General features: G+C 40.8%; 1 protein-coding gene across 1 annotated transcript; it reads left to right on the top strand.

The window, feature by feature from the left end:
• Window positions 1-1,227: 1,227 nt before the first annotated feature.
• LOC134651515 (epoxide hydrolase 4-like) lies at window positions 1,228-10,026 on the top strand. The gene is made up of 6 exons (XM_063506616.1): window positions 1,228-1,625; window positions 2,184-2,494; window positions 8,484-8,607; window positions 9,026-9,122; window positions 9,646-9,840; window positions 9,914-10,026. Exons 1-6 carry the CDS (start codon window positions 1,416-1,418, stop codon window positions 10,024-10,026), a joined length of 1,050 nt encoding a protein of 349 aa, XP_063362686.1. The 5' UTR covers window positions 1,228-1,415.
• Window positions 10,027-11,324: the final 1,298 nt, after the last annotated feature.

Here is an 11,324-nt window from a genome sequence, read left to right as displayed (position 1 = left end):
ATGCTTACGACATTAAGCTCTTTTCTGTACGAAACATTTATCTTGACTCAAAATTTACGTAAGCGTTTTTATCATAAATGCAAATGGTGCGAAAACGTCATTCGGATCCACATTTGTTGACGTTTTTGTTCTACTTTGTGTGTCTATTTCTTTTATATTAAGTCAGTGTTTAGATCCAGAAAAGTCGGCCAAGTTACTGTTTATTAAAATATAACGCACCTATATTCTTGCTCAAATACTAAACGTTTCCTAACCTTCGCAGTCTACCCAATGAACCTAATTTTATGATGACTACTAAAAATAATAATGAATATGGTAATAGAATTTGCTCCTCTTGCGTCCCTAAAGCTCTAAACAGCTTTCCCAGTGATGTAATTGAAAACATAAATAAGAAACCTAGTAATATTAAGACTATTGTTAAAAAGGCATTGATAGAGATAAATGTAAAAAGACTCAGTAGCATGTAAAATATTTAATGGTAATTCAATAATTTCATAGGAGTTGCTCAGTAGTTTATATAATCTTAAAAATGTAAGATTAGTACTAAGTAATTGGAATGTAATTCTATAGAAAAAATAAACAGTTTAAATTTTAAATTTTTAAATTTTTTTTTTCGTTTTTTTTTTAATAAAATACTAAAAATGTAATGTTTGTCGTTTTCTAAGTACCTAATCTTGACTTCCGCATCCGCATCCGCGGATGTGAGCCTTTAAATATCCGCATCCGCATCCGCGGATGTCATAAAATCTGCATCCGCAACAACCCTGGTTGCCATGACGTTGCCGACGTTGGTCTTGGTCTTCCGAATCTTTTGTACAGCTGTATCCAGACGAGACAATTTTTCGCCAATCTGATGAAATTGTCCGATCAAATCAGGACGTGCGGACGCAAACGCCAATTTGGCTCGCAGAATTCGACCGCCGATTATATTTATGACGTTTATGACCGATACCGATATTACCGATAAAATGGGGTGTGGGCGTAAGAATACCAATTTGAGACGCTAGTATTTTGGTTTTGGAGCATTTTTTTTAACTTAGAGGGCTCAAATATCACCATAGATCACTATAGATCCTTAGATTAAATTGGAGATTGACGCCAATTATTTTCCTGATCAAATCGGTCGATTTGCCCAGCCCGTCTGCACACAGATAAAAAAGAAACTGAATGTTTCTGATTTCTGAACGAAATGTTGCATGTTGCACGCATGACATTGACAGTTGCACGCACCTCACATCCGATCCGTTTGCTTCGAACGAAAATGTCTGATAAAAGTTGATAAGAATGCGCCCAACGCCGCAAGATCACTTGAGCGAGGACCTTTGAGTTTATCGTACGATACCGTGACGCCGCGGACCGTCTGTGATTACTCGCGACGCTGAAATCTTGTCAGTTTAGTGTCTAAGCGTGTGGTGATGGGTGTTCGGAGGGAAGTGTTGCAAGTCGTGTCGGGCTGGCAGGCCGTGGAGCTGGTGCTGAAGTGTCTGCTGCTGGGCGTGTGGCAGTTGGCGCAGATGGCGGTCAAGCGGCTCTGGAAGGGGCACCGCAGAAAGGCGCTCAAGAACTCGCACGTAGAGGTCACCGTCGACTCCTCGATCGGGAGACACTGCTACATTAAGATTATGGTGTGTTTACATTTATTTTTACTCCGCGTTCAATAGAATGGTTTTTTGTTAGCTGTAATCGCGTTATAGTATTTTTATTTTACACGGAAATTTGTTTTTCTTATCTATTTTATGTTAATATGATTATTAATTAAAAACAATTCTGGTCCAACCAAAATTTATTAACCTGGATGTAGAATGTACCCACTCATAGTAGATAACTATAAATCACAGAAACAATTCATATACATGGTCTGTGATTCATAATAATGTATTATTTCTACCTACATCTGTATGATTTATTTTAGGAAGTATAAAAATTACTGAAGACAAAAATGTAAATTTTAATTTGGGTTTTTCAAAATGTTTTATGAACTAATTTTTATTTAATTAAATTCCTTGACATGGTAGGTATACTATGTCATTTCTTCTTAGAAATGACATAGTATTATTTGATAGCTGGTACAGGAATTTGTATTTTGGATTTTGAGTACTATGTTTGTACCCCCAGTACCCCCTACAACATACTATATTATCATTAGCTGAGCAAACAAAATATTAATGTAACTTTCATTCCAGGGTGTGAAGTACCATTATATAGAAACAGGCCCTAAGACAGGACACAAAGTCCTAGTTCTCCCGGATGCACCAGAAACAGCCAACCTGTGGAGCCCCAACTGGTGCTACATGGTGAAGCAGCTGGCAGACTCTGACCACCACGTCATCACGCTGGACCTGCGCGGCACGGGGGCCAGCGAGGGCGGCAGCCGGGGCGACCTGTCTCCACCCAGGGCCGCGGAGGAGCTGGCCATGCTGATGTCCGCTCTGGGGGTGTCGGAGCACAATCCCGCCACTGTCATTGGGTTTGGGATTGGAGGAATGCTTACATGGTGAGTTTTGCTTTCACAGTGTCCTGTTTTAGTTTTACGCAAGGATCAAGATCGCTGTTGGAGACAAATTTTTGTTTCGTTGCCAATAAAATTTTTGGCTTAATAGCTAATATATTACATGATTTCAAAAATATTGTGTCCTGTCCTAATTTAACATGGCATCCTAGGACTCTCAGGAAAATTTGAAAAAATGCTTCATTTGTATTGCAGATAATATTTATTTATTTATTTATTTTATTTATTTTATTTACATGGAGAACCAACAGCTATAACTATGCTAATAACAACATCAATAGTGACACAGAGCCAATTGTAGGATCTCACATATAGCAACATGTTAACATTTAACATTAAGTTAAATAGCACGCACAATGTTACATGGGCACATGCAATAATATGTTGGCAACATTATGTATTAAATACTAAAACTAATTACTTAAGTTGGATCAAGTTTTACAATCAATAATTCAATTACTACCTAACAATTTATACTTATACATACGAGTAGCAAACAGCAACTGCAGTTACTATGACCAATTAAACAACTTATAGTGAGTATGTTGGACTTAAAAACTAGCACTTGGAATATAATATCAATATAAACTACATCTACCCCGGGCTCGGGCATACGTACCTACCACCTGTCAGTCATTTCACTTAAAGCAACTTGTCATCAATTTACGCCTCACAGAAGGAATGGAACAGTTGAATATGTCAATATCTAGCTCTCTTGTCACATTATTTAAGCAACGACTGGCTCGAATCAGAAAACTATTTTGCCTATATTTGGATGAAACACATTTAACTGAAAGAGGGGGGAAATGACGTTTAGTCCGAGTAGGCGTATTAAATGAAAGCTTGTGAAGCAGTTCGGGGCAATCCAGATTACCACTCGTGATATTGAGAATGAAGGTGATGTCAGCTATCTCACGACGCTTATGTAACGGTATTAAATGATGTTTTTTACAGATATTATAGTAGTAAGTCGAGTTATAGGGGCATTTAAGTTTAAAGCTAAGAAATTTTAGAAACTTTTTTTGAACGCGTTCAATTCTATCAATGTAAGTTCTATAGCAGGGATTCCAAATTTGAGAAGCGTATTCCAGTTTACTTCTGACTAGGGAGCAATAGAGAACTTTCAGCGTCTTAGCTTGAGTAAAATGGGCAGAGTTGCGCATTAGGAACCCCAATGATTTTAGGGCACTACTTACAATGTTCTCAATATGGATATCGAAAAGAAGTTTTGAGTCATGTATTACACCTAAGTCTCTCATGAAGCTAACCTTATTTAATACTTGGTCTCTGAGCGTATAAGTAGTAGGGATCTGGTTACGCTGACGTGTGAAAGTTAATGAGAAGCATTTAGATGGATTTAAGTCAAGCTTATTAGCTTTACAATAATCATCAAGCCGCACCAGATCTGCCTGAATAAGTAAAGAATCATTATTTGATTTTATTTTGCTGAAAATTTTCATGTCATCTGCGAAGCATAGGACTTTGGAGTGCATAAAGCAATCGCTGATGTCGTTAACAAATATATTGAACAGCAACGGTCCGAGCAGCGACCCCTGAGGGACTCCGCTCGGTACCGTTACCCATCCAGACATATAATTGTTAACGACAACAGCCTGTGATCTGTTATCTATATAAGATGAGAACCATCTTAGTAAGTCACCATGAATCCCTATGTCGCACAGCTTTGATAATAATATGGAATGATCAATTCTGTCAAAACACTTACTGTAATCGGTATAAATTACATCTACTTGAAAGCCACTATCCATTGCTTCAGTGACATAATCATTTAGAATAATTAGATTGGATACAGTGGATCTACGCTGAAGGAACCCATGTTGGTTAAGGTTAAAAGAGTTCTTTAGTGTTTCATATACCTGATTATAAACAACTTTTTCCAATACCTTAGATAATATGCATAGTTTAGAAATAGGCCTGTAGTTTACTATGTCCGTTTTAGCCCCCTTTTTATGGACTGGGGTAATGTAAGCCGACTTCCATAATGAAGGAACAGTGCATTCTGAAAAAGAACGTTTAAAAAGTAACACAATGGGTACAACAACAGTTTTAGCACAATTGATTAAAAACTGCGCTGGTAGGTCGTCTGGACCAGCTGACTTGGAAGGGTCTAATTTTAATAAAATATTACTAAGTACCTCTGGGTTAACTTCAAGGTGAGACAAGGTAGCTGTGGAGTTGACTCTAGGGTTACTAGTCTTTGGAATTAGGTTACTAACATTTGTATCACTTGCTGACGAAAACATGGTTAGAAAATAGTCAGAAAATGCAGTGCATATCTGGGCACCAGTGTTAACAACTTTATTATCATATTTTAAGCTATTAGGGATACCATGGGAACCAGAGCGCGATCTAATAAATGACCAAAACTGCTTTGGGTTTTTCACAATGTTTTCCTCCACCCGACTTATATACGCATCAAAACACTCCTTTTCAAGTTTACGAACTCTGTCTCTTAAAACGTTGTAGGAAAGTAGGTCTGATTTGTTTTTATATATCTTGTATTTTTTTGAATATTTATACTTTTCTTTTATAGCCTTTTTAAGTGGAAATGAAAACCAGTCAGGGTATGAGTCTGAATGTATTTTTTTACTAGGAATGAACTTACTTCTTAGCCGTTTATAGGTTTCATAAAAGAAATCTATGCATTCAACAAAATCGCGTTTGGAAAACTCACACTCCCAATTAATGGATGCCAATTCATTATTTATAGAACAGTAATCGCCCTTATTATAATAATATTTTTTACGCGGAGCAGGCGGCAAGGTGTCAATAACTACGTATTTAATACATATAACTAAAGCTTTATGATATGGGTCAATAGGTACCAGGGGTTCGGAACATTCACATACGCTAACAATGTCATTAGATAACACCAGGTCCAACCACTTACCATGTTGATTTAAAATCCCATTATATTGACATAAATTATGCATATTAATGTCGTCTATGAAAGTACACTCATCACCACTTGCGTAACTAGATGGAACCATTAAAGTACCGCTCGCCCTCCATAATATACTACTCATATTAAAATCACCAATTAATAAAAATTTATCGTTAAGATTATTTATAACGGCATAATTTAACTTATCTAAATAATACGTTAGTTGTTGCGAGAATGTGTTACCCTGGTTTTGTTTGCATAGATATAAAACACAAGTGAACTGTGACCGACCTTTTATTGATATCCTTAAGTGACAATGTAACCCACAGGTCCTCAGCTGAAGAGTTATAAGCTGGTTGGGGGATTACCGCCAACTCCTTGCGAGTGGCGATAATCACACCGCCACCCCGGGTTTGTCCCGTCAAGGATAGATCCCGGTCCCTGCGCCAGACCACATAGCGATCGTCGAATAGTTCCGCGTCCCGTATCCCGTCCACAAGCCATGTTTCGGTCAATACCACTATATCATAAGCAGCTAAACTTAAATTGCGATAGAATGTTAACGTTTTAGATCGAAGTCCCCGCACATTCTGATAGTAAATTGTAGGAAAATTATTTATATTAGTATGATTCACCGTCGAAAATATTATTGTTGTAAACAGAATAGAAATATGTATTATTCATTGAGGTTCCTTAAATAAATAAAATAGAATAAAATTTGTAAGAAACACTGTAAGTTGTAAGTACGTAAAACTTTGATGAATTCCTATTTATCTCTTACAATGAGCATGTCTGTCTACATTTTCCTCATCTCACATGCATATTGCTTTACTCAGCCTACAGTAATAACGACATTTGTCCGGCCTGAATGGCTACTGCACCGTCAATGCGTGACTCACTCGCGCATTAAGCCTTTCTGCTCCGTCATATTTTATAATTCTGCTACTCCATGAATCATAACATTCATCACAGGAGTGGCACAATTATAAATCACGCAAATCAATTTTATTTAACACTGCAACTTGTTAACAGCTGACGAGCGTCTTCATTCCTGTTTTTAGTGCAACAGATTCAAACAGTTTATGATGGTAGGTACCTACCATCGTCCGCACGCGTTTAACTGTTAATTAATTCGTAAACCTTTTTGAAAATACATAAGATCAGTTGAAAGTAGTGGCCGTATGCCGTAAAGTAGTGGCGTGGCGTATACGATTCGGCCGAAGGTTCGGTTTCGGCCAAAAACTGCCGAACCTTTTGGCCGCGCCGAAACTGTATTTTTCCGCCCGCCCGCCGAAGTTTCATTTTCGGTACTGCTGACTTTCGATTTCGGCAAAAAATAATGTTTCTGCCAAAGGTTCGGTTACGGCCGAAATTAAAGCTAAACCGAACTTTCGGTTTCGGATTGAGCAAAAAAATCTGGTTTCGGACTAATAACTCCATACAGCTGGCGCGACTTCAAGTATGGACTCGCGCGAGAACGCAACTCATGCTAGACCGCCAGTTGAGAGTTGCTGTTATAACTCGGATTCGGAATAGTGTTAGGTAGGTACGAGTAGACAGTATGAAAAGTGGTTGGTCTATGGTGGGAGAGGTTAAAGTTAACGCGAGTGCGTCAGTCAGTTGCGATTCTGGTTAAGCGCTGCACAACGCTGCGGCCAGATAAGATAACAGATGCCAACTTTTTCCATTAAGATGATGGTTGGACGTAACTAAGCAAATGATCGTGTATGTTGAGCGATTTGTAACCTTACGTAGTAGTTAATTAAGGCTCAAACTGTACATTTTTACCGTAGCTATCTACTTTCGCTGATACCCTTCGGAGATCAAGAAATCAATAAAACTTTAATTACGTAAACAGTAAACATCGTAAAATTATGCGACATAATAAGATTACGTAGGTACATTATTATAGGTCAAGTACCTAGCTAATGTAAAAGTCACATTGCGTGTAATATATTAACTTGCTAGTCCGATTACGTATATGTATACCTACGGCAGAATGTTACAGCGAGTAAAGGTCACTGGGAAATTAAATTTGTTCTATGACATACAAAGTCACACAATGTACCTACAACACATTTTGTTAAAATGTGTTATATGTAGGTATAACGTTAATATCCAGAGTAGGTATGCAAAAGCGGTTTGCGCGCGATCGTCCACTTTTGTGTAAGTATACAAAGATAATTATGTGGTTATTAACACGCAATTTACCTACAATAGATGATTGTTCAATCATTAGGTACGTCACAAAGGTCCCATCAGGCCAGCCGCGCCGACTCACGGCGTCGGCCGCTCGCCTTGAACAGACGTATCCTCCTGTTATCTGCATCCGAAGTCCTCGCTAACTCGGACGATGCGCGATAAGATACCAAAAACTATTTACTTAAATCAATCTACTCGTAATTATTTTAATATGGGAGCCACAAACAAGTTTATCGGTTGCTATTGTTTTGGTATTTTTATCAATTATTTAAATATACCAGTTTTGCTCCCACACACATACTTAACTATATCGTATCGTGTAACTATATATGTACCTACCTACTCAAGAATGAGATTGGAAATTGGAACTTCAGACAGACTTACCTACAATACAACTTTAAATTATAGGTACTCTACGGGCTCCACGGGCAATATTTGGACAGATAAATGATTAATTTATCAAGTGAACTGGGTGCAATTTAAAAATGGTTGAAACGCTTAACGCCACCATAGCTGTCGAAACAAATTGTAATCAAAATATATGTACTTTATTTTTTAACTTCAACTTGCACATCAGTCTGGTTTAAATGATCGTTCGAATCCAACAGCTAATAGGTGCCTACTGCCTACTTCGTGTAGGTAGGTATATGAGGGTGATAGTTGCAGGATAGTACTTGTCATTGCCATCAATGGCATGCTATGTGAAAGTAGGGGTCGGGAAATCGCGGCATGCTAGCCACATACAGTCGTTTGTGTCTCTTTGAGATTCATGAAAAAGCATCAGCATTAGGTACCTATTCTACTACAGTTGTAATTTTGTTTAATTGTCGAACCCTGTAAGGTGTTCATGTGAGGTGTTGCCGGCAGGTACCTGGCGCACTGCCACGGCGCTCTGGTGCGGCGCATGGTGGCGGTGGGCGCGCCGCACCCCAACCTCTACTGGCAGTTCCCGCCCGCGCCCTTCTGCAAGGGCGCGTTACACTTTATACAGGTTTGTGTCCTTCACGTCAACACAATGTTGTCACGATTTCTAGGAGTTGTTTTTCACGTTTTTTGCATATCGCCAATTTTGTTCCAAGCGCCGAATGAAAATAACTATACTGCAGTACATATGGTGCTACTTTCCCGAACTAGTGCGGGAAACGGCACTTTCCGTGCGTATGTCGAAAGTTTATAGTGGCATATGTATTTACTGTAAAACGTTGTACGACGTGCGAATAGGTAATTCGCAACTCGTGTCGATTGAAAACACTCCCTTCGGTCGCGTTTTAATTTATCGCCACTAGTTTCGAATTTCCTCTTTTCCGCACTCGTAGGTATCGTAAAATTCGTAAATAACTATCGCAAACGAGACGACGTCCCACTCGTATATCTCCTCGAACGGAAAGTTATCCGACGGTGTGTTCCAGTGGCCCCACTTCCCGGAGCGTTGGCTGGCGGAGAGCGCAGACGGGAGCCGCTGCACGCGCGCGAGGGACTGGGTCGGCGCGCTACATTACGTTAGAGGTGATCGAAACGTTACAACTAAACTGACAATAACTTTAATGTCGATTTAAACTGACACAATTTTCACTCAAAAACTGAAACGGGACTCGATAATCGCGCGGCCTCACGTTTCGAGAGCGACGTCACGTCGGGAGGTGAGTCTTTCAAAATCGGATCGACTTCTCATTCGCTACCTAAACCGGGCGGCATAGACCAGGAATCCTCTAGACTGAGTTTAGAGCAATTATTTCATGAAACCGACGCTGCCAAAAATACGGGGGTGCGGGGGGACGAGGTGAGCGAATCCCGTGCCGTGATCGGTCCGTTCGAGGACACGGACCGATCACGGCACGGGATCGACTCGAAGACGGAGTAAAACTACCGTATAAGCGGCAGAGGGGGTGGCGTCACTATGCTCAGTCTAGAGGATTTCTAGTCTATGCCGGGCGGTATCTGAGAAGGTACCGAGACGGCTACGGTGAAAGGAAAAGCGGACCGATAGATCTGTCGGCCCGTCTCGTAAGGGAGTACGTTACTTGTGCAGGTGCGGCGTGGTGGCGCGTGCGGGCGGGCGCGCGGGTGGCGGCGCCGGCGCTGCTGGTGGGCGCGGAGGCCGCGGCGCCGGCGCTGGTGTGCTCGGCGCGGCTGTGCGCGGCGCCCACGCTGCGGCTCGTGCCCGACGCGCGGCCCGACGACCCGCAGCTGCCGGCCGTGCTCGCCGAGTTCCTCAGACGTGAGTGTCGCGCGCCCGACCCCCCCCTCCCCTCGACCATCGTACACCGGTGTAATGGACGGATGTGGTGTGTCCGCAGCGGCGGAGACGCTCCCGGCGGAGAAGGAGCCGGTCCGCGCCGGGCTGGTGGGCCGCATGCTCAGCCGCGGCCGCGAGCTGACGGCGAGGCTGGCGCTCCCGGCGCAGGCCTAGCTCGCCCGCGAGCCGAGCCGCCGCGCCCGAGACCCGAGCCGCCGCGCCCGAGACCCGAGCCGCCGCGGGGCTCGTGTTACCTTCGCGAGTTTTACTGGGGGAACTCGCACCCGAACACGCCATCCGCTTGCCCGCGGGCGATCACGACCGGATCGCGACCGGACCCTCACGCGACAGCTCGAGCTTGAACGACTTGTGTGTCCGTCGAAACTTAAACTATTTAGGAATAGTTTCATGATTTTGATTTAGGTACCTACACCTTTCTCTTTGGACGGTTGGAAAAATTGCCACCGTTTAAAAGTTTTATTTAAAATCAAATTTTGCAACTGTCCGACGCGAAATCGTTCACTTTTCTAGTTCCCGATATATTGGAATAACTATTAAGATATAGGCCGAGCGACGATAGGTAAGCGAAATTTATTTTTTGTCTGTACATTGATGAATGTTTTAATGAATGTCGAAATGATATATGTGTATGTCGCAAGAAATATAGGGAATAAGAAAGGCAACTTGATATTTCTAATCATTAATTAAATATTTATCCAAACAGAAGAATCTGGCTTTACTTTGTTGTGCTCGTAGACCAATCAAATTAGACCCAAAAATTGCGTTTTGAGGAATTAATTCCCGGCGAGCTGGAAATCGTTTTAATATGTACCTTCATTTGGCTCTAATTTGGTTTTTCATTTGGTTTCCCATAGGAATTAATTCTTCGAAAAAATCTAATTTGATTGACCTATCATAGATTAATTAGCGGGTTGTCAAATTTCTATATTGCCAAAGATCTTCCATTACAATAATTAATTTTAAAATCTAATAATTTATTATTTTTACTTTTATACTGAATGAAAATAAAACACAAAAACTCGTGCAAATGCATTTTTATTTCGCAATATGCCCACAAAAGCTAACCATTTATAAATTTTTACTATCAATAGATATAATATATTCACAAAATGTCAATAGTTTTCGAAATGATGCAAACTCTGTCCGCGCCCCAGACCTTGCACCTAATATAACATTATGAAACCGAAGCTACACAAAGAGCAGCAGACGTGAACTACGCGGGTGAGGTGGACTACAACCCACTCCACCATCTGCACTGCTACCTTCTTACTTGCGTCATAATAAAATTGAGCTCAGATTATTTTGAACAACGCACGCATAGCTAATTCTTGTGCAGAGTGTATAAATTATACATACCTACATGTAAACTTATTATTTAATTAGTAAAAAATTTTATGTTTCTCCATAATAAAAACAAGTCAGTTCTGAGATCCCAACAATACCTAATTGTT

This window comes from Cydia amplana, chromosome 10 (genome assembly GCF_948474715.1).
Source record: "Cydia amplana chromosome 10, ilCydAmpl1.1, whole genome shotgun sequence".
Lineage (NCBI taxonomy): Eukaryota > Metazoa > Arthropoda > Insecta > Lepidoptera > Tortricidae > Cydia > Cydia amplana.
The sequence above is the reverse complement of the archived record's forward strand: the minus strand, read 5'-3'. Positions and strand labels throughout refer to the sequence as shown.